The sequence below is a fragment of the Ambystoma mexicanum genome, chromosome 2p, assembly GCF_040938575.1.
Source record: "Ambystoma mexicanum isolate Mex_15411 chromosome 2p, UKY_AmexF1_1, whole genome shotgun sequence".
NCBI lineage: Eukaryota > Metazoa > Chordata > Amphibia > Caudata > Ambystomatidae > Ambystoma > Ambystoma mexicanum.
In genome coordinates this window covers 1,197,641,878-1,197,665,446 of record NC_090923.1, presented here as the reverse complement: position 1 = coordinate 1,197,665,446, position 23,569 = coordinate 1,197,641,878, and the positions used below count along the sequence as shown (strand labels likewise).

At 49.6% G+C, this 23,569-nt stretch overlaps 1 protein-coding gene across 8 annotated transcripts in view; it reads left to right on the top strand.

The window, feature by feature from the left end:
* The window catches only part of RENBP (renin binding protein), a 167,429-nt gene that overhangs the window by 37,564 nt on the left and 106,296 nt on the right, over positions 1–23,569 (top strand). For 2 of the 8 annotated variants that reach the window (XM_069645414.1, XM_069645415.1), the window contains exon 2: positions 148–340. The exons of the other annotated variants lie outside the window; for them this stretch is intronic. In XM_069645414.1, the coding sequence (XP_069501515.1) occupies positions 263–340 (78 nt within the window). In that variant the 5' untranslated portion in view covers positions 148–262. The remainder of the gene's footprint in view (positions 1–147; positions 341–23,569) is intronic. 8 annotated transcript variants of the gene reach the window in all.

The window sequence follows — 23,569 nt, the reverse complement described above, 5'->3', positions numbered from 1 at the left end:
GCCTCCTGCCCTCTGGTGCTAAAAGTGTTGAGAGAAATGACGAAAGTCACCCTGGAAAATAACATTGTAATAATTGGGCGGCACATTGCAGGCAAAGATAATAAGGCCGCTGACGCTCTGTCCCGTTTTCATTTCCCCACTTTCAAGGCACTAAACCCACAGGCAGAAGCCAGGAGGACAGCAGTTCCAGAAGAGGTTTGAGCCATCATGGACACACCCAAGGCAGCCCCCGCCAGCCAGCCGGTCACAGCTCTTACCTGAGATGCCCGCTCCTAGCTCTACCCTCCCCCCCCGGGCCCGGACAAAAGGGGTTGCCTTTCCCGGCACCACACTCCTACAGGTGAGCCTAAAGGTGTCTTAGGGGAACTGGCCAAAAAGGCGCTGGCACAGAAAACTGCCAAAATGTACAATAAGTGCTTGACTGATTTTGGAAGGATCACAAAAGTCACCAACATCAGGGATATACAGGAGTGCCATGTCAATGACTTTATGGAGTGGGCTTTCAAACAAAGCAAAAAGAAGGCATGGGCTTCATCCCATCTGGCAGCAGTTTCATATTACACTAGATTAGCGGGGGCACCCGACCCCACCCACGGCACACTAACCAGATATGCACTCAAGGGTTGGTCCAAAATGGAAGGGGTCAAGACAGACACCAGGCGCCCCCTCATTTTTGCTAAATTAAAAATTCTGCTAGACACCCTCCCTGCAGTATGCAACAATGCCTACGAGACGTCACTATTTAGAGCCGCCTTCACACTAAACTACTTTGGGGCGTTCAGGATCAGCGAGATAGCCTCCAAAAACACAGGATCAGAGGAAGGGCTGGATATAGGCGACATCCACCTGGGGAAGGATTCCATGGCTGTGAAACTGTGTAGGTCCAAAACTGATCAGTTAGGAAAAGGGAGGATAATCAACCTGTACTGCATTGAGGAAACAGAATATTGCCCCATTTGCACCACCAAGGCATTCATGAACATGCGCCCCAGTCGGGGTGGGGGCAATTATTCACACACAAAAATGGTGTCTGCCCTCAGTAGATTCCAGGTGAGGTCTGTCCTCAAGAAGACTATAATAGCTATAGGATGGAATCCTACTGAGTTTGGATCCCACTCCTTCAGGATAGGAGCAGCCACTTCAGCCTGGATGGGGGGACTGCAAGAGAAAGCCATGAAAGGGATTGGGGGTTGGAAATCGGGGGCTTACAAAAGATACATCAGAAAAGACTTGATCTAACAGTATCCTCCGTCTCCCCCCCCCCCTCCCTCCATTTTCCTCTAACCACAGGCTACCCCCCGTCCCAGACGGCGTGGATCGTGGGCCATTCTTTCATTACCAGAGCCAGCAGATGGCTGGAGGAAACCCAGGACGGCATGCATTTCCAGGACACATCACCTACTGGTCGGGCAAGCCGGGCATGCGCTGGGGAGACCTACACAACAAATTGGCTGGCCTACTGGGGGCCTGCTCACCTCCCCCCGATTTTCTCATCATACACCTCGGGGGCAATGACTTGCCTCAGCTGGGCAGGAAGCTTCTCCTGGCTGAAATCTGCACCTCCCTCAGATCCCTGGCACACCTGCTAAGACTTCGAACAGAAGTGATGATGTCAGAAATCATCCCTCGCCAACATTGGCATGGGGCAGAGTGCAACAAAGCCATGGAGATTTCTAGGCGCAAACTGAACAAAGCTGTGGCCAATTTCTGCCTTTTCTCAGGCCTCAAATTTATTAAACATGGTTTCTCGGTACACAACCAGGCCATGTTCTGCAGTGACGGGGTTCACCTGTCCATTGAAGGTATGGACACCTTCACCAGGAATATTTTCTGGACCCTAGCAGCCAGAGGCTGTACTTAATTCACAATCTCTTATTTTGGAGGGACCTGGGAGACGCCGGTCAGCATCCCCTCAGGATGGCGGCGGGGATCAGCCTCGAGCGGGCCCCTAATTGGGATTAGGGCCCCCCGCTCACCTGTTCCCTCTGTCCCCAAAATATAGTATTGTTATCCTTATGTGATGTTATGGCTGGTTTTTCTTTTCGCACCATGGCTGGTACTAAAATAAAGCTTGTGGCCAAAGTTTTTTCCACCTAACATCCTGGTCGTCAGTCTCCTCATTCCTGCAACTGTCATTCTGTATTGCCTGTCTTGTAACACTTGTCATACATCCGTGCCACCCGCATGCCACTCCCCAGCACAAAAACACTTCCAGGCTTATACACCCGGGCCCACCCGAATGGGAGGCCCGGGGCCATAAGCTGGGAGGTGGGGGGTTTGTGCTAACTCCGGTGGGGCAGTGCCTTTTGGCGCTGCCCCACTTAGCATGCACATGGTGGGGTCGGGCTGCTGGGTCCCTTAACAATGGGAACCCAGACAGCGCGTCGCCAAGACAGGAGGGTGAGGTGAGAGGGGCAGGTGACAACCGGCAGTCGCTGCCCCCTGTCACCTTGCCCTCCATACTTCAAAGGCCCCCCTTCCCATCCTGCGGATGGTGAGCGGGGGCCTTTGAAGTTCAAAGAAAGGGCCGCCTTGCCCCCATGCCGAATATTGCCTTTATCTGTCGGGGGCAAGGTGGCCCTTCTCATGCTTCCTCCCCGTCAGCCACGAACAGCAGCAGGACGGCTGCAGGTCTAAAAAACCATCCCTCCCACCCTGCAAATAACTGTAAGGTAAAGCTATAGCGAGGGCCAGGTAGAAAATGGAACACAATCATAGCATTAGGGGAGGCTAAAACGCCTCACTTCAAAAAATAAACATAAAAATTCAACTCCAAGAAGGGCCTTCTTAAAATACCGGGGGGTCTTTTTGTCTATTAGTTAATATTCCAGGAAAATACAGTTATAGAAGACCCAGGCGCTCAGAATCCACCAGAGAACATCAATACAGGTGGGAGCCCTAGGGGTATAACAAAAGTGAAAAGGAGAGAGGAACTTGAGCAGAAACATGTACTAGTAAGCCTCAAGTATCCACCTCCATGCATGCAGAAGGGGGGGTCTCACAACAAGTGGATCAGGAGCAGGGTAAGTTCCTAGTAAGGCTCTGGAACCCACCCCCTCACAATTTTGTTTATGCAAGATGAGCGCACTGGGGTACGCAAGTGGATCGTGGGCGGGGGAAGTTCCCAGCTAAGCCCTTAGAACCCACCCCAGCAGCGAAATAGTACAACACAAGCACTGAAGGGGTCTCACAACACAAGTGGTTCGGGAGCAAGGAACATTCTAGTAAGGCTCTCCTTTTGAACCCATTCCAGCTGTAAAAACAGGCAGCCTTAAGCGCTGAGGGGGTCTCACAACGCAAGTGGATCAGGAGCTGGGTAAAAACCTAGTAAGGCTCTTTGAACCCACCCCGGCTGTAAAAACAAGCAGCTTCAAGCGCTGAAGGGGTTTCATAATGCAAGTGGATCGGGAGCTGGGTAAAAACCCAGTAAGGCTCTTTGAACCCACCCCTGCTGTAAAAACAAGCAGCGCTAAGCGCTGAGGGGGTCTCACAAAGCAAGTGGATCGGGAGCAGGGTAAAAACCTAGTAAGGCTCTTTGAACCCACCCCGGCGGTAAAAACAAGCAGCTTTAAGCACTGAGGGGTCTCACAATGCAAGTGGAGCGGGAGCAGGGAAAAAACCCAGTAAGGCTCTTTGAACCCACCCCGGCTGTAAAACAAGCAGCCTAAGGCGCAGAAGGGATCTCGTAGCACAAGTGGATCTGGAGCAGGGAAGACCCTAGTAAGGCTCCTAGAACCCACCCCCGAGGAAACAACTATCCCGCAAACGGAGCGTGGGGGCTTCAAAAACTCAAGTGGATCATGTGTGGAGACAGTGCCAAATTCATCTCCAAAGAGTGGACCAAGAGGCTAAAACGCCTCCATCCGTGGAAAAGTACAAAACACATGACCAAAAAATCAAAATGGCTCCAAGAACACATCCCGCGGAGGATCAAGTGAAGGGCTTCACAACGCGGGGTTTTGTTCTATCAAGAAATACGGAACAAGAGCCTTAACTTCAGCGAAAATCACCCTGTGAGCAAGAGAGGGCGCAAGTGCTAAACCTGGTCAGGTTGGACATCAGTAAAAGGCACACAAGCGCACACCTCCCCACCTCACTTGGAAAGGACAAAGAAAGCAGGATGAACCTGCTCCAAAGACAAGCAATTATGAACATGTCACAGCTCACACGCTGTGGCCAAACAATTGTCACAAGCTTTCATATGAATGGCGGCGGGGATCAGCCTCGAGCGGGCCCCTAATTGGGATTAGGGCCCCCCGCTCACCTGTTCCCTCTGTCCCCAAAATATAGTATTGTTATCCTTATGTGATGTTATGGCTGGTTTTTCTTTTGCACCATGGCTGGTACTAAAATAAAGCTTGTGGCCAAAGTTTTTTCCACCTAACATCCTGGTCGTCAGTCTCCTCATTCCTGCAACTGTCATTCTGTATTGCCTGTCTTGTAACACTTGTCATACATCCGTGCCACCCGCATGCCACTCCCCAGCACAAAAACACTTCCAGGCTTATGAGAGGCGGGGGTGCCCAGCAGTGCGGAGCCCAGCAGAGTGACAAGCTGAGGGAACCGCAGCAAAGGGAGAACGGGCAGACGAATCACTTTCTGCAATCCGAAGCCACAGAGACCAAGGCAAGACATGCTGGAGGAGGACTGAGAACACGTGAGTTACAGATTGGCCAGCACGCACGTGCCATCCGAAGGATGCAGAACGCTGGGAACAATAAACGCACCACGTGCCCACCCGTCCAGCAGCCTATATCAAGGCGGTAAGGAGATCTGGGGCCCACGACGCAGCACAGAGTGCAAGTCACCCGACCCAATGATCACATCCCGAGGGCCATAACAAAGACAATTGCCCATATCAGTCTCTCGCACACCGGTGGTGCCCCCAGACCGCGTTACGGGCAACTTGTAACAAGATTTTTTTTTTATTCTCTTCTCAACCACTTAATGCAGAAGCAATACATACTGGCCCAGCCCCAAAAATAATACAGCACACCAGCCCCGCCAACCATACTAAAGCAGTCCGAAAAGAGGCACAGACAGGCACTGTGAGCAAACTGAACACGTGACGCCAACACACCGCAGCCCCAGTAACACGCAGCACCTGAACGCACGCCGCCAGCAACCGCAACAAAGCCAAGCCCATAACGGAGCCTCCAAGCAGCCCAAAGCCCACTGAGGCCTCGTGGCAGAGCACCCAGAGAAGCACCAACAGGAGCTGCAAAGCTGAGACCTATAACAGTGCCACCAGTGGTCCTAGGGCCCGGCAAGGGCAAAACCAAAGGAATTTGGACCGGGCCAGCCGGACGGATCTGCCAGAGACACGTGACACTAGCACCCTCCGACTCCAACAACATGACTGACAACGCACAGGGTGCGGCAGTCTCAGGCCCCGCAAACCCAGGAACGACATCTCACGCCCATCCCGTTCACCCTGCACCCACACCACGACCAGGGCCAAAGATGGGACGAATGGGTCAAAAAATTCGACTGCTTTATGGGGGCAATAGGAAATTGCGACTCGCCCAACAAAATGGACGTATTTTCCAATCTTGAAGGAAAAGAGATAGAGCATAATGAAAACAATTCCCTCACAAGAAACATATACCAGAGCCTCCTCACGGCACTCAACAGCAAACTGATCATACTCCCTAATAGACTATGAAAGATATGCATGCAATCCATGCACACAGCTCCCACACTAATCCATAAGAGAATTTGTCTACAGAGGAAGATCCTACACTGCGACTTCGTCAATTTTAACAATGACGAGGCTATCCAATGATTCTCAGACGAAGGGTGCACCTCATCACTGTTCCGGAAGCATCTCCTTAAGAAACCCTTATCCCTGCAAGAGATCATTGACCTTGCGCAAATATATGAAGGGGTCGCCGCCCAAGCTGCTTCCATTGAGAACTCCAGAAAGAGTGACACCATCGCAGCCATGACAACGGGGCAGCCAGGGTACAGCAGATACCCCTGACTCATGGGAAGACCAGGAGCCAGAAGCCCACAACTGTGGTTCCAGAGCGACAAGCAATGCTACAGGTGTGGATTTGAATTCCCCTACAGAGGTCCATGTCCGGCCATCGGACAAATAAGCATGCTCTGTGGCCAGGAGAACCATTTCCACGTGATGTGCAACCTACACAACCCCACCACCAACCAACCGGCCCCACTGTCAGGCCGGACCAGATACCCAGAGCGAAACAGGGAACCCGGTGACCGACTAACCGAGGAAAGAGACCTGCGGTGACAACCCGGGCAGAAATCATAAGGACACTGGAAGACCGAACCACCCAGACGCATAAGACTACCTACCTAGCCCAGACATACGGGATTACCAGGCCAACCTGGAGCCAGAATACCAAGCAGGACTTGGACTCTATTAGGAATATAACCGGTGCGCAAACTCCGCTACACCCATGACCCATAAGAAACCCCGCCTCCAGGCGAACTGCCAGAATTTGGAGAAATTCAACCCTGCCCCCAGGACAGGTATAGCAGAGAGTTCGTAAGGCTCCTTAGAACCTCGTCAGATGACACCCTGGCACCTAAAGTAGCAGTACAACTCGGAGGCATACTCAACCAGTTCGTTGTGGACACGGGGGCGACAGTCAATGTTATGAACGAGCAGCTCTATCAAACCTTGGCACAAACTTGCACCCTGAGCAAATCCCAAACCCACATATTCCAGTGGGGAGCAAAACATCCACTTCAGGCAAAAGGTCAATTTCATTGTGACCTAATGCACAGAGGCCACAGAGTATCCACAGTCATCCATGTGATACACAGTCCCTCCATAGGGCGCAGCCTCATCAGTTATCGGACCGCACAGGCACTTGCCCTACTCGACATCCATTACGAACCCTCCGAAGTTATCCAGGGCTGTCCGCCAGGCGCACAGATAGCAAGATCGATGTCCCTCCTGTCGCAAGGCATCTACGTACCTACAACCATGTTCCCTAAACCACTTGACGGGGGGTGGGGGGGCAGGATGAAAGGAACGGTCATCGGCATCTACAGTACCCTGAACGTCACCCCAGTACCCCGACACCCATGCAGGGTTGGACTTCACCCACAAGAGTACAACTCTATTTGCTCACAGGGGGGTTACAAGTGTGTGCTGATGGCCATGTAAAAGTTTACCTGTATGGTGGGGGTGAGTGGCTCCATCGCAGCATGTGTCTGGAGCATCTGGCCGCCAGGCGAGGTTTGGGGAAGGGGAAAGATGGGAGGAGATAGGGGCACAAGGGTGGCTCACTTTCAGGCCCTGCAATACTATATTTACCAGAATGCACATCCTACCAGGTCCAAGGTTTTCACCATGCCGCGGAGGTCAGGGAAATCTGGGTAGTCGCGGGTTGCACGCCAAGGGGATAAAGAGGAAGTCGCCTCAAGGGTGTCGGGTCCTGCTATAGTTGGATGCCGTTCGCAGTGCCAGGGGGGGGGGGGACATGTGTGCACATGAGGTTGGGTTGCATTTGAGTGCAAGGCTGGAAAAGGAAGAAAGTTGAGTTGGTTCTGGCAGACAGATAATTAGGCTCCAACTCAAGCAGCAGCATTCTTATGCCCAGGTTGAAAACCAACACTCAGATGTTGACTCTTAATGCCAGGTAAACAGGAACACAGCTAAAATCTGCCTGCATTATTTATATGGCACCGGCTATTATCAATATTTAGGTAACCTACCTTTGGTAAAGGTATATTTTACACAAGATGTACAGGCCGTGACACTCGTACTGTACCAGATTGGGAAGGAGACAAATGGCACAAATGAGGATTCCTGGATGCTGGGCATTAAGAACATCTCAGGACTATAACGGGTATCGGAATCCCCCACATGTGATGAGCATGCCTGGCCAGAAGGAATTGTAGGTAGGAGCAAAAAAAGGTGAAAGACAAAGTAAAACTATAGTGATTGTACAGCAAAGCGAAGTAAAGCAGGACAGAAGACTTGGCGGTGGTGTCCACCCAATGGAGCGTGCTGTTGCGGTTTGTGTATTGTACCCAAGCAGATATCATGTATCTTATTTATAGCGTGCCGTTTCAAGGTGCAACGAGGCATAGGAAGTGGACTAGAGGGAAACGAGGCATGATCTTACTAGGACCAGTGACAATGATATCGCGCAAGTACAGGGAGGGGAAATGAGGCAAGGATGACAAGGCAGTTAGCAGGTTTGCCACCTCAGCCAAGCCCAAAACATCAACGGGGTGCTGTACTAACATGTTAGTTGTATTTCGGATTTGTGTTGCACAAGAAGATTGGCAAGTGGAATATTCGGCCAAAAAGGATTGGTACTGGGTAAGTTCACACCCATAGTTCATAGTCCATAGTCTGGTATGGTGCAGCCCAGAAAATGGAAAATGGCATATGTAGAGGATCATCAGCTTGTAGGCGCCTGTGGTTTAATTTGCGCACCCCTTTGATAGTCAGACCCCTGGTTTCCACATATCTTTCAGTTGATCGAATGTCAGAATATACATGACTATATCATGGAAGTTATCCATGTGTGGCACATTCAATTGAGTGTATTGTAGATCCCACAATGGATGGTATACTCGTATTGTACTAGAGTGGGAAGGGGACAATGGCATCAAGGAGGACTCCTGGACGCATGGCTAGTGCGCATCATCCCAGGACTATAACGGGGATCAGAAACCCCCACATGTCATAAACTTGAACTAAGAAAACCTTCCTTGTAACAGCGCCACTATACCGGAGGTCTGCTTTGTGCGCTTTATAAATGTTAAAATAAATAAACTTACCTGGGCTAAGGAAGTGTAGGTAGGAGCGAGAGAGGTGAATTGTATTGTAAAACGATAGTGAACGTGCAGCAGCTAAGTGCAAATACAGTAACAAGTAAGGCGTAAGCGTATAGTAAGAAAAAAAAGGTTAATTGAAGGTTGGACTGTGAATTAATGTGTAGTAAAGCATGACAGATGTCTTGGCTGTAATGTCCGCACAACGGAGCGTTTATTTGCAAACGGAGCAGTGAGCAGGTTTGTCACCTGAGGCAATCCCATATCAGACAAGGTCTGGCCAAACAAGGTTTAAGGTAGGGCGTGCAAGTTGGTTTCCTCTCTCCCTAAGGCAAGAATTTGCGGGGGGAAAGGGGTGCTCTGGCTGGCGTAACAAGGGGGTATGCAGGAAATGGCAAGGGAACAGCACAGGGTGATCGTGGGGCTTGAAAGGGCAGAGGTTGAGATGGACAGTGAGCTAAGTGGGGGTGTTTAGGGCGGTTTATAGTCATTTGGTCGAAAACAAAATGGTCGAACGTCATAATGTCGAAAAAAAATGTCGGAAAAAAAGTCGTTTTTTTTTTCAATACGTTTTTTTTTTTCGAAATGGGGGGGGTTGCCCTCCAGCCCCCTTTTTTTAAATTTTTTTTTTATACTTCCCAAACCCAAAACATACATATAAATAAAAAAATAATAGATTCGACTTTTTTTTTTGACATTTTTGTCATTCGACTTTTTATTGTCGACATTATGACTGCACACCAATACTCAGTGGTGCAAATAACAAAGGACAAAGTGGGGCGGGGGGTCCTGGGAGTCCCTCTGCCAGACATTAGTCCTGGTTACGAAAGCCTTGACTGCCCTATGGCAGGGCAAAGACTGATATGTTTTAGATATTTCTCCGCTGTGAAAGATAGCAAGGTAAAGACTGTAAGTCTCTCGTAACCGGGACTAATGTCTGGCAGAGGGACTCCCAAGACCCCCCCCCCTCTTGTTTCTTGCATATTTAAGTAACTTTGGGTCTCACCCAGGGGCGTGGCTAGGAAGCCATGTGAAAGGACGTGTCTGTGCGGGGGCTCCCGAAGATCCGTACTTTATCCGACTGAAAACCATGCAAGGACCGATGTAACTTGGCTGAGACTGATATGGCTGCGTACATGAATCTCAGGTGCACGTGTGGACACATTTCGATACGGGCCTGCACCGTGAAAGCGCAACAAGAAGCTAAGAGAAGACTTGGAGGCGAGAGTGCGATGAACGAGAAAATGGCCGCCGCCGCTTAACGCAGGAACAAAGGAGTGATTGATCTGGGCGCCTGACGATCGCACTGGAGCGTGGTGGTAGTGAAGGAGCATGACTCGGGTGCATCGTGGTCATTAAGGACACCCGGTCCCGCGAGGCCGAATGCGTGGACCTGGGAAGGGAGCAGGGCCTGGCTGAAGGTACTTTGTAACCGGACGTGCGGATAGCAGGGGAGCGTGCGGTGTGACCTGAAACTGTGCCCCTGACTCTTCATGGCCTAAAGTGCGCTTCAAAGGGTGAGACGCGACCTGGCCTAGCTAGGTAGTAGACAAGATGGCCGGGGGAGCCGGAGGACAAAGGAACTTTGTGTCGGAGATGTGTCGATAGCGAGGGGACACCCGAAGAGCTCACTGTGACACCCTGCCCCAGATCCGAGCGGGGATAGAAGGACGGGAGACATGTCTAATAAGCTCCTGAGAGCAAAGAACAAACCGCCCACGCTCGACGAATACGCTAAGACGCCTCCCGGCCCAGACCGAGCCAGAAGCAAAGATAAAACTCAGGCCAAGGAAATGGCCGCCGGGGGTGCGAACCAGGAGGTCCTCGCTGCGATCGCGGACCTGAAAGCGACCTGGGAGACTAAGCTCCAGCTCGCTGTGGCGGAACTGAAGACCGCAATGGAACTCCAGGTTGGGGCGGTGCAGGAGGACGTGAACCTCCTAAGGCAGGACGTGCGTACTCTGGCAGAGCGCACGGAGACTTTGGAAAAAGAAATGGGCCCTACCGCGGCGGACTGCGCTGTGCATAAGCGTGTACTCCATGCCCTAGTGCAACGTGTGGGCAATTTGGAGAGTAGGGCGGAGGAGGCAGAAGGACGCGCCCGGAGGAACCACATCCGTATCGTGGGCCTGCCGGAGGGAACTGAGGGCCATAATCCAACGGAATTTATTGAGAACATGCTACTGCAGGAGATCACAGGAGGCACCCTGTCGCAGGGTTTTGCGGTGGAGAGAGCGCACAGGGCCTTAACTAGGAAGCCACCGCCGGGAAACCCGCCCAGGCCGGTGATTGCCAAGATCCTTAATTACCGGGACCGGGAAAGGATTCTTGAACACTTCCGCAAGGGAGGCACAATACAACGAGGAGCGGCGAACATAACTGCCTATCCCGATTATACCCTGCAGGTACAGCGCAGTCGTATGAACTTTGGATCGGTGAAGAGGAGATTGCGGGAAGCGGGGTTTAAATACATGTTGCTCTATCCGGCCAAACTGAAGGTTTTCTTTCAGTGCAAGCTGCTGTTCTTTGACACTCCGGAGGATGCCATGGAGTGGCTGGATGCGCAAAACTGTCCTCAGGAGCCAGATGTTCAGAGGGCTGGCGAAAAAAGACGAGATAAGTAACGCTGTAGGCCCGGTCGGGTTACGAACATTGGGACTTGAATATAGTCATTGAACTCGCTGGAGAACATGTGCGCGTCAGTGGTTATGAAACATGGTCTGTGAGCACGGACATGGTTGCGAGGGAGAGGAGCCTCCAGAGGCCGCTCTTTACACCCCTTTTTTGTGTTTAGTTTAGTCACTGTTAGTGGGGTGACACCCTGTCGGGTTCTCTATTTGGGTTTCCCAGAGAGGACAGAACACAGGGATGCCTGAGATCCAGGGATGGAGCTGGGCAGTTGTTTGGGTTAGGGGTTTGGGGTGTTTTAGTTTTTGCATGAGCCTGGGAGTGAAATCGGGATTGGGTGTCCGCAAAGTGGGGAGGGATTGCCTCGGATGGGGGGAGGAAACCACTGATAGGCCATGGGAGACCTCAGGATATTAACGTGGAACGTTAGAGGGCTTAACAGTTATCTGAAGCGAAATAAAGTCATGTTGTATCTTAAGAGGCAGAAGATAGACGTAGCCCTGCTACAGGAGACACATCTAAAGCGAGAGAAACTGGAGCTGGTAGGGAGGAAGTGGAAGGGGACAGTGGTAGGATCAACGTACTCCGCCTATGCCAGAGGAGTGCTGGTGTGGGTGGCGCCGCATGTCCCATTTAAGCTAATTGAGGAGGTTGTGGAGGCAGATGGGAGGTTGGTTATGGTGAGGTGGCTGGTAGAGAACAAAGTAGTGTGCATTGTAAACACATATGCGCCTAACCAGGACACGGCGACATATTTTAGGACGCTATGCACTAAGCTCAGTGTCGGGATGGGGGGTACGGTGATATGGGGTGGCGACTTTAATTGTGTGTTGAATCCCAGGGAGGATAGGTCGGATGACAAGATGGCTAAGCCCGGTCCGGCGGCCAAGGTATTGCAGACGCTGCTGGCGGATTTTGGCCTGGTAGATGTGTGGAGAGCGAAACACCCGGGTAGGAGGCAATACTCGCACTATTCGGCCCCGCATCTACTGCACACGAGGCTTGATTACTTTTTCGCCACGCCGGACATAGTCGCGGAGTGCGACCATATAGACTACAGGGCGAGAGTCCTCTTTGACCACTCGCCCCTGGTCATGCGATGGCAGCTGTACTCCCCCACGAGCGCGTATACCAACATGGCGCCTCAGGGCGGAGGCGCTCAAGGACCCTGCCTTCAGAGAGGATATGAGGGAGGAGATAACTGCTTATTTTGAGGTGAACACAGGTAGCGTTAAGTCGGCTGGCACCTTATGGGAGGCCTTTAAGGTCGTAATGCGGGGGATCGCCATTGCGAAGTCTAAGGGATTGATGGGGGGAGTCCTGGCGGATCTGCATAGAGCTGAGACTGAGCTGGAGGAGGAGCTGGAAGGTGGTGGGATAGATGCGGAGGCGGTCTCCAAATTGCAACAGAAGTGTGCAGAACATTGGGACAGGCTCTGTAATCTGAACTATAGAAAGTATATTGAGAGACTGCATGCGGGGGGAGACAAAACGGGCCGACTCCTAGCTTGGCTCTACAAGAGCGAGACCCCACGATCCCCGATCAGACTGGTAATCAATGAAAAGGGTGAGGAGGTGGACACCCAAGAAGGTGTAAACAGGGCATTCGTGGAATACTATAAGGTCTTATACGAAGATTGTGAGGGGGGCAGCCAGGAGGAGATAGACGAAGTGCTGGAAGACGTAGGCTTGCCCAGGGTCAGTGACGAGGAGCGAGAGGAGCTGGATGCTCCGATCACCCTGGAAGAGTTGAAGGCGATTGTGAGGCAGTTACCCACTAGCAAGGCCCCAGGGGCGGATGGGTTCCCCAGTGAATTTTATAAAGTATATGCGGAGGAAGTGCTCCCGCCCATGCTGGAAATGCTCAACGAAGCGTACGAGGTGGGACGGCTGCCGGAGTCACTCAGGGAGGCGATTATAATACCGCTCCCCAAGCCAAATAAACCGGGACACGGTTGTGGCTCCTACAGGCCCCTGTCGATGCTGAACCAGGACAGCAAGATCCTGACAGCTGTCCTGGCTACTAGAATGCGTAGAGTGATCAGCAAGTTGATCCACCCTGACCAGACGGGCTATGTCCCAAACAGGAACATTACTCACAACCACAGACGCCTCCACAGGGTGGTCGAATGGGGATGTAGTGATGACGGCGAAATGGCGATAGTGGCATTGGACGCGGTTAAAGCGTTCGACTCTGTTCGGTGGCCTTGGCTGCTGGCGGCTCTGAGATGGTATGGGATGGGACCAGGTTACTTTAGGTGGGCCGAGATGCTATACAGTGCACCACTGGCCAGGGTCCGCACGGGTGCAGTGGTGTCAGAGAGATGGCAGTTGGGCAGAGGCACTAGGCAGGGATGTCCCTGGTCCCCAATGTTGTACATCCTGGCCCTAGAACCCTTGGCAATTTACCTCCGGCAGCAATATGACCCGGTCGGCATCGATGTAGGAGGAGTGTCACCTTATATCCCTGTATGCAGATGATATGCTGCTATACCTAAGATATCCAGAAGAAAATTTGCAGTATGTCTTAGAGGTGATGGGGAGGTATGCCTGGTTGTCCGGTATAGCAGTAAACCCCCAGAAATCCACTCTATTTCCGCTGGGAGGCTATGTGGGGACTCCGGTGGAGAGGTTGCCAGCGTTGCAGATCCCGTGGGCGACGAGCTCCTTCCGATACTTGGGAATTGACGTGTATCACACGACTGAGGAAGAACACAAGCACAACACTGAACTCGCTGTGGGGAAGATCGAGAAATGCATGAGGTTCTGGGAAAGATTGCCATTAGCGATGATGGGCCGGGGAGCCATGCTTAAAATGGTGGTACTACCCAGGCTTTTGCATTATTTTAACAACATCCCTTATGATTCCTAAAAAGTTTTTTGTGAGGCTACATAGTGTTTGCAGGGAATTCCTGTGGCACGGCACGCGTAACAGAGTCGCACTGTGGAAGCTGCAGAACTTCTACGAGAAGGGCGGAGTTAAACTGCCGAACTTTGAGGCATATTATGTGGCAGCGCAGCTGCAATATGTGTCCAGATGGCTCTCTGACGACGAGACCCCTGAACACAGGCTGTTTGGGAGGGATTGTTCCCCTTTTTATCTGCGAGAGGTGATCTGGGTGACTAATGCATGCATGAGGGAGCGGCCTAGAATGCTAGCTTTGGGACGGAACATGTGGAGACGGGCCTGCCGGATGATGGGTAACCCTTTGCTGTGCGTGCCGCAGTTACCATTGGTCGCACTGGCGAAGGGAGACGGGCAGCTCCGAGCAATCATCCGGACATACTGGGAGTCAGTGGGGTTGGTCACCATGGGAGCTATTTGGCAGGACGGGACCATCATGGAGTTCGAAGAACTAGAGGCAGGGTCCGGATTGCACAGGGGTCAATATGTGACATATCACAGGATAGTGCAGGAGATCCGGAGTAGGTGGCCTGAAACTGCCTTGGCCGATGAACCGGACGCCACGGTGGAGATACTATGACACATCGGAGGGCGGGCATGAGGTCTCTAGGTTGTATGAGATGTTGATGACAAAGGTTGGGAGTGATTTAGTGCACTTGAGACTGGAATGGGAAACGGAGATGGGGGCCCCGATGGCAGATGGGTTGTGGGAGCGTGCCTTGGGGTATCATAAAAAAGTATTGAGGAATGCCAGGTTTAAGCAAATACAGCTTTATATAACGCACAGGGCATACATGACCCCCTTGAGAATATCCAAATTTCGGGATGTTGGACGCCAGGCGTGCCCCAAGTTTGACGAGGAGAATGCAGACATGATACACATGTTCTGGGCGTGCCCAGTAATTGCAGGCTACTGGGGTGAAGTGGCGCAGAAACTGGGAGGGAAGGGTATCACGCTCAAAGTGGATTCAGCCTGGGCCTGCTTGCTGGGGGGATATCCCAGAGCGCGTAAACTCAGACATGTTGAGAAATTGAAAGATCTGGCTTATGTGCTTGCTAAACGTAGGATTGCAATGGGATGGAAGGAGTGTCATAAGCCACGAGTGGAGGTCTGGTGGAGGGATCTCCAAAAATGGGCGGAGGCCGAGACGGCGGTGTGGCGGGATACCAGTATTGCAGGGGAGGAGGAGGAAATGTGCTCCCTCGCGGCATGGAAATCGATGATAGCCGAACTGTTTGGAGCGGGGTCGGCTCCAATTGAATCTGAGAGCGATAACGCCCCTCCGTTCACTGCGGATACCGATGGCGGACACCATACAGGCTCATAGGGGGGAGGGATGGGGATTGCAGTGCTTTTGTTGTTAAATGTGTTTATTTATGTTCTGTTGTATTGTTGTTTGGTTTATATATAAAATAAAAATATATTTTAAAATAAAAAAACTTTGGGTCTCACCCTAAGTTATTAGGGGAATACAGACGTGCACCCCTTGCTCACTATTCTTAGATGGGCACAGCTCAACCCTACTGAGGAGGTCCAACCAGACCGAAACACGTGTCTGGGGTTGTTGTTGGTACTCTTGTTCAGAGGAGAATGGCCTAACATTTTGGTGCTGGACTGCCCCAGGGCAGGACAAAGACTGATAGAGGAGAAATATTTCTCCTCTGTGAAAGATAGGCAGCTAAAGACTCTGGATAAGTCTCTCGTAACCGGGACTAATGTCCGGCAGAGGGACTCCCAGGACCCCCGCCCTTGTTTCTTGCCCTTTAGTACTATACTGGAGTACTCGCCTATGCATTTTTTGTGACGCTGACGACCTCGGAATCGACTTCATATGGTTAGTCTAGTATTGCCCCTTCCTAGAGGCCTTACCTCAGGCAGGCGTAAAAAACCCAATTATGTGGGCAGACACACACAGCTGTACTTTCACATTAGCCTACTCCCTTTTCTTAATTACTATTCGCTTCCACGTTACTTTTACTGTAGTTGCACTTAGCTGCTGAACATTCACTATAGTTTTATTCACGATTCACCTTTCTTGCTCCAACCTGCACTTTTTTAGCCTAGGCAAGTTTATTTATTTTAGCCATTATAAAGCACACAAAGCAGGCCTCCTGGCAATGTGGCGCTGTTCAAGGAAGGCTTACTTAGTTCAAAAGACATGTCCCAAACGGTGTGCAGTCATAATGTCGAAAATAAAGTCGAATGACAAATATGTCGAAAAAAAGGTCGAAAAAAAAAAAAGTTGAATCTATTATTTTTTTATTTATATGTATTTTTTGGGTTTGGTAAGTATAAAAAATGGGTAAAATTAAAAAAAAAGGGGGTTGAGGGCAACCCCCCATTTCGAAAAAAAAACATTGAAAAAAAGCGACTTTTTTTAACTTTTTTTTTTTTTTTTTCAACATTATGACGTTCGACATTTTTGTTTTCGACCAAATGACTATAAACCCTGAGTATTCCTGGATGCTAAATGGCGGAGCATCCCAAGGACTTGACAGTCTTCAAACATCTCCACCTATGATGAACAGATGCGGGCAAAAAGAATTGTATAAAGGAGCAGGCGGTTGTGAAACACAAAGTATAAAGATAATGAATGTACAGTAGCAGACGCCCGAAACATCCAAGGTCTAGGCAAACAATGTTGAAGTTGGGGCGCGCAAGTTGGATTCCCCTCTCCCTAAGGCACGAATTTGCAGGGGAGAGAAGTCCTCTGGCTGGTGTAGAAAAGTGTATCCAGGAAGAGCAAGGGAACATCGCAGGGTGGCAGTGGGGCTGAGAAGGGCAGAGGTTGAGAGGGATATTGAACAAACGTAGGGGGGGTTATAGGAGAGTAAATGTTAAACAATGATGGAAGGAAGCGTTTGGCTTCCCAACGAGATTATGGACTTGCTGGTGAGAGTAAACAAGTAAAATATAGGAGGGTTTGCCGCCACATGGTGTGTTTGGCTCTGGGCAAGCAGGTAAGGCAAACTAGTTGCCCGACTTTCTCCTAAGAGCAGAGTATAAGAAGGATGCCACAAATGGGGTAAAATAGGGTTTAAAAAAATAAAATAAAGGGGGGGGCAAGAGGGACTCCAGACGGTAAGGAAGACGAAGGATTGGAAGGGTCGCCATCACAAGGGTGAGTGGCTAGGTGCTAAAACAGAGAAGCATGGCTGGGGGGAATGTGTAAGAGGTCATGAGACCTGGGAAAAGAGTAAGAGGTCAAGAGACAATACGACAGCGGCATAACCTCTGATGCGCCAAGGGGGGCATGTGAAGGGTGGCCGGAGGAGGGATAAAAAAAAAGAAAAGTGAGAGTAATTTGAAACGTAATATAAAATGTAAAGGAAATGGATGTTAGTAACAAGATAGGACTGTATAGAGCACCGAACAGACTGGTAATACATTGGATTATGAACTCCAGAGCATGGTAACACAAAGGTACGGGTTGAACGCTGTCACAGGGGTGGTCGGCTTGGGGCAAAACAAGGAACTAAAAGAGTGCGTAACAAGGGACTAGAAAGGGGTCCATACCACCATGGAGAAGGGAATGGGGGTAGGAATTAAGAGCCATGGCAGGGACAAGAGGCGGAAGGGGCTTAGCAACTTGGGGAGTTAGTAGATACATCAGAGGGGGAAGCCAGCATCCAACCCCAGGGGAAGAGAAGTCACCGGGAGAAATGAGAAGGGGGCAAGTGCAACAGGGAATGAATGAGGACAGAAAACCAAAATGGGGGCAGGTAAGAGGGTAAGTCACGCAAGCAACTGGGAACGGCGCAGAAGGCCAAGTGACTGGGTAAAAGAGGCAGAGGGTAAAGCACCATGGGAGTGGGTTAGGAGGCAAGAGTTCCAGAACTCTGGGCAAGGAATCGGTTAGGGACATGAAAACGGGGGGGTCGGGGTACCAACGGGTTGGGGGGGGAATGAAAAGGTGAAGAGCGCAGGACACCTGGCCAACAGGGGAGCATGGGACGGGGGGTCAGGTGACAGGGGAAATGAGCTGCTTAACGATCCTGTACATGGGAGAAGTAGTCAAGTGGAAGTGGCTGCAATGGAAAGCCATTGACCGAAATGGTGAGTGTTTGATAGTTAGTGAAGTGTAAGGGGATCTGCTCCGGACGAGACCGCCGGATGCTGCTCACCATTAGTTGAAAGTGTAAGGATTTTCAGCTCGGAGCATAATCCTGATGCTGCATTGCCAAAAACCTAACGCCTGTAAGCTACCTCCTGCCTAATAAAGCAACTGCAGCCTGTCCACCCACAATCTGTGTGTTATTTCATGCGGGGGGTGGGGGGTGGAGGACATGGCAATGGGGGACATGTGACTGGAGGCATACATAAGGAAAACCAAGCAAGTGGTAATCGGGCATGTCACTATGCAGGGCCCGGGGCATAGTGTGGGGGGGTGTTGCGGCTATGCAAGTAAGGCGCACAATACCCATAAGTTCCACATGAACAGAGCCACAACCAGAGCTCTCGGGTTTCCCCAGGCAACTCGTGAGAAGCCCCGGCCAACCTGTTCATGTAGAATTATGGGACTTGCAGTTTTTTCATTCACCCTTTTGAAATTTAGGAAAACTACAAGCCCCAAAAGCTGAGGGCAGGAAGTCCAGAGCTGATGGCCTTCTTACTCATGGTCTCCAGACACTTGATCTGATATAACACACAGGTTATACCCAAACACAAATGATCTTCAACAAATGGACACACTGATCTAGACATTAAGCACTCCAAAAAGTGACAGAGTAGCCCAACAAGAGCACACTAGTGGGGCTTACAGGGCCGCTAGCGTGCAACAGAAGATGCTAGGCAGCATGTCGGGAGCCTGGCCCATGATCCCTAGCGCCGACACCCCGCATCGGGAGCCCGTCCCCACATACTGCACAGTCATACGCTCCATCGTATCTACATTCCATTATCACTCCCTTCTTCCCTTAGTGACCCCGCCCCCAGATACCCAAATGAGAGGCAGATTCAGTTGACTGAGTGGAAATGAAATCACCACAGCAAACTTTATTAACATACATTAAGTCAGGAGTTATCGTACAGGTGTTCCGTTTCTTAGCCACGTCTCAGGATTTTGCTCTGAGCGTGGCAGCTTAACCCCCGCCTTCAGGTCCTTGTGGACGTGTCGTGGGCCCGTCCCTCCATAGCCGTCCCTCTCTACCCATGGCCATTTATCATTTTACTTTCCCCACTTTACTTTTCCCCCTTTCCCACAAAGGTTCTCCTGTCCCCTCGCGTTCTTCCCTTTTCCTACCTGAATCTTCATCCCCTTCCCAGCTCCTAAAGGTCCTTCCCTATTCTTCCCAATCCATGCTCCTCATTGGCCCAATTTCCACTGCATTCCAGTGTCCCCATCCTTTAAAATTCCCGATTCTTTTCTTACGCTGATCCCTTCCATTGCCCAATTTCTTCCTATCCCCACCCTTTTCTGTCCCTCTTTCCCAGGTTTCATACCCCATTCCCTCCCTACCCCCAGTTGTAGATTCCCCATTACTTCCCAGAGCCCAGTTTTCCCTTAACTCCCTTTGTTCACTCCATATTCCTTGTTTTCTCTCCTTCTCCTTCTGATACACTCCCAACCCCCCCACCTACGTGTTGGGCTTCCAAGCCCCCTTGCCCTCCCCTTATCCCGGGCTCTCCCCTGAGTCTAATACTCCTGGGTGCCGTTCTTTCTAAGCTGATGGCTGCGCAGTCCCATTGCGGTATCTGCCAGTTCTTTTTGTAGGGATCGACCTGTTACTCCGCCATGACTCTGCTGGTAGCCGGCGGCAGAGTTGTTTCCCACCCCCAGTCATCTGGTCGCTGAACCGCCAGTATCAGGCCACCCCTATAAGCCCAACCATCACTCATACTGCATCCACTCCCATACTGCCACAATCGTACTGGCCCCCTGACTCAGCTGGCAGCATGCTGTTCTGTGTTGGGGATCCCTGACTTGCACCCCTGCATGCGGGCATCTTGGAGGCTGCTGCTAGAGCAGGTTTGGCTCCTTAGGAGTGCCCCCTATCCGTGGACGATGGCGTGCTGGACTGAGGTAACCCCTTGACTGTAGGGATCTGCTATGGAGCGCCACCCCTCCCCCCTGACCCCTCGAAGAGGGCATGCTGGGGCCACTAAATGCCATTGTGCTCCCTGCCAGGTGGGCTTCCACTTGTTGGCAGTGGCATAGCGATAGGAATGGTGTGACGGCCTTCCTGCTTGTTAAGGATTTCAATTGGGTGACACACACCTTGGTCTTGGCCTAGTATGTAGTGCACAACTGAGATGCTTTTCTCCTCGTTTTATGCAGATTCAATTTGAAATGGTGCACAACTCTTATCGTCCACACCCCCTTTTTCAAATACCCCTGGTCGCAATGGACCATTAACCAGGCTGGTTGGTGAAATACAATATTTCTTTTAAAATTCAAAAGAAATCATTTAATTTTTAATATGGGGCAGCAATCGCCAATGGGGTGATAATTACAGTGAGAATGTAAGCAATGCACTTGGTTTAACCTTCTAGTGGAAAATATCCAAAACACTAAGGAATAGGAGCACTTTTTGATTTAGGAAAGATAGCACCCAAGTTAGAATTTACCACTGCAATGTTCCCTCAACCCACAAATAATAAATTCTGAGTGGATTTAAAGAAGCAGCAGGTAATCAGAAATAAGAGGCGGGAAACGGAATCAAAATCCGACCTTTTAAACCCCTTGCAATGTTACTAAATGACACTTGGAAATGGAAAAATAATTAATGTTTGTTAAAAACCTTGAAACAAATGCAATTCCTCACTAAAGCAACAATGCAAACATACTAACAATCACAAACCATGGATTAGCAAGCGCATACAATTCAAAAAACGAGTGGAAAGTTCAAAATGGATTGCAGCCAAATGACGCGTGTAAAAGTTGCATTTCCTTTCAATTTCCGTGTAAATTTACTCAAACGGTTTCTTTAAAAAACTGGTGAAATATTGCAATTCGTGATGCGGTTTTTAGTCTGGGGAACAGGGGTCCATCACAGGGATATTACAGAAGTGAAAGAATGGGGGTAGCTGCAGTTTTGAATGAGATTTTCTGGTTGAAATGGGGTGCAGTTTTCGGAAAACAAAGTGGTCAAAATGAAGACTTCAGTTTTGAAAGAAAGGCAAATGTTACTTGACATCTAGACTATATTGTTGAAGAGGAACACAGTAAGCACCAAAGATGATTTGCAAGGTTAACCTTAACACCCCAGTACTCCACCCCAACAATAAAATATATGGAAATTAGTTGGAACTAAGGAATTGCAGTTTACACCAGACAAAAAATGAAAAGTGAGCTGGCGCTAGCACTAGAATCAAGGGCAGGGTTGCATGGATCATTCTGACCGTTTTAGCAAGTTATCAGGATAAGGATAGGATAGCTTACTGTGGTACAAGGACAAATGCATGACGAGATAGACTATGGGGGTAGGGGTTATATTTACAGTCCACATTTAGTTTGGGATTTTTGGACCGTCAACAGGTTCTGGTCGCAGCACGCCTGGTGAAGAACAGCTGGGCAAGGTCTGGTCACCGGATGGTAATTCTGGTCGCTGGATGGCACAGGTACCGCTGGATGCAGTTAGTGGGCAGCAGTTAGTGTTATCAGGATACTTCCCAAAGAATACCACAGCTAGAATTGAGGCCTTGCTGGAAGGGAATATCCGGAAGAGTGTCTGCTTGTCGGGGACTCTTATTTATAATGCATAGTGACATCATCAAAGTATATGGCTGGGCAGGCTTAACTAAGCACACCTCTAACCGACTGGGTTGGTCTGTGGTGCTAGTCCCCGCCTCACTCTCAACTGGTTGAATTTAAAGGCAGAATGTCACATTTATGATGTGAGTTTTACAATGTTCACAAACCTCCCACAGTTACTTTAGCTAAAATCCGATTTTGCCACAAATGGTACATTTATACAGTTGAAGTCTCTTCGCAACTTACATAAACAGGTTACATATTTTATACAGAACATTCCACTCCAACTCTGAAATCTGTGAGACATTGTTTCGCCCTTCTAATACTTTTTGTAATTTTGAGTATGAAAGATTCAGGTCAAAATTCTGTAACTTTATACATGTGTGTGGATTATCATAAGGAAGGTAAGTATGAAAATTTGCAATGAGATCATGGGTACTTTTCTTGTAATTCCCTATTCTTTGCCATTTTCTGTATCCAAGGTGTCGGTGAATTCTGCAATGTCTCAAATTATACTCCACAAAATCACTGCGAAATGTTTAATTTTTTCAATGTGTTGCTGCAGAGATACAAGTTTTACATTTTTATTAATCAATAGTCTTTGGAAACAAATGGCAGTCCTTTGTCCGTCACTGGACCATTTTTTTTTCTCTTCAGCTGCCACCAACTGTCATTTCCTCCAGAGCTAGGTGGGGGTTTCCCAGCTTGATTGAAGGTTTATTGCCCTTTCCCCACTTCACACTTCCTTGTCTTGGGAGTTCCATTGTCAGGGGCTTCAGACCAGACCAGATTCTGTCCAACCTAGTAATTATCACTGGGGTGTTGGTATCTGCTGAGAGTTTATGGTGGTTCCCTTTCTTTGGGGGAAGCCTTAGCTCTGCCAACTGAAATAACCTGTTTTTGAGAGCTTGCAAAACCCATACTAGGCGGTTTCAAACCTTTTTATATTTGGTCCTGAATTAAAACAAGCCTGTGGAATAAAATAGCCCATGTGTGTATTTTCACTAGCAACCAACCCCTTCACATGGCTAGGTAATGGCAGGCTTTCATTCAACAGTTGTACTTTTTAAAACCAACATTTTTCTTCTTTAGTTTGAAAAGCCCATTTTCATTTTCATTTTCTTTTTTCTTTTTTTTTTTTTTTTTTTTTTTTTTTTTTTAACACGTGTGGTGCACGCTGGCATTTCTTTTTAAATTCAGTTTTGCATCTCCATCAGATTCCCACACTGTTTTGCAGCCATGGTTGCTTTCTTGCATGCCAGAGTTTGGTTTGAAGCACAGATGCATTGAAATTGACATGGCCCAGATAGCTGGAGTTCCTTTGAACTACTGATCTTTGCTACTTTGTGAAGAAAATAGCGTTTCCCTGGTTGATTTTTCAGAGTTGGTTTGACGGGGCCTGTCAATTAGAAATCATGCTTGGTTTTGCAGAAGCACAATGGGATATACTGAGCATGACAGGGCCTTATTAATAACAGTAGTTTAAGGAAGAGCAGATGAAAATAGCATCAGCAGCATTATTTTAAAGGTGAAAATGTTTCCTTTTTACTGGGGATTTTGGGCTGGCAGCAAAACAACG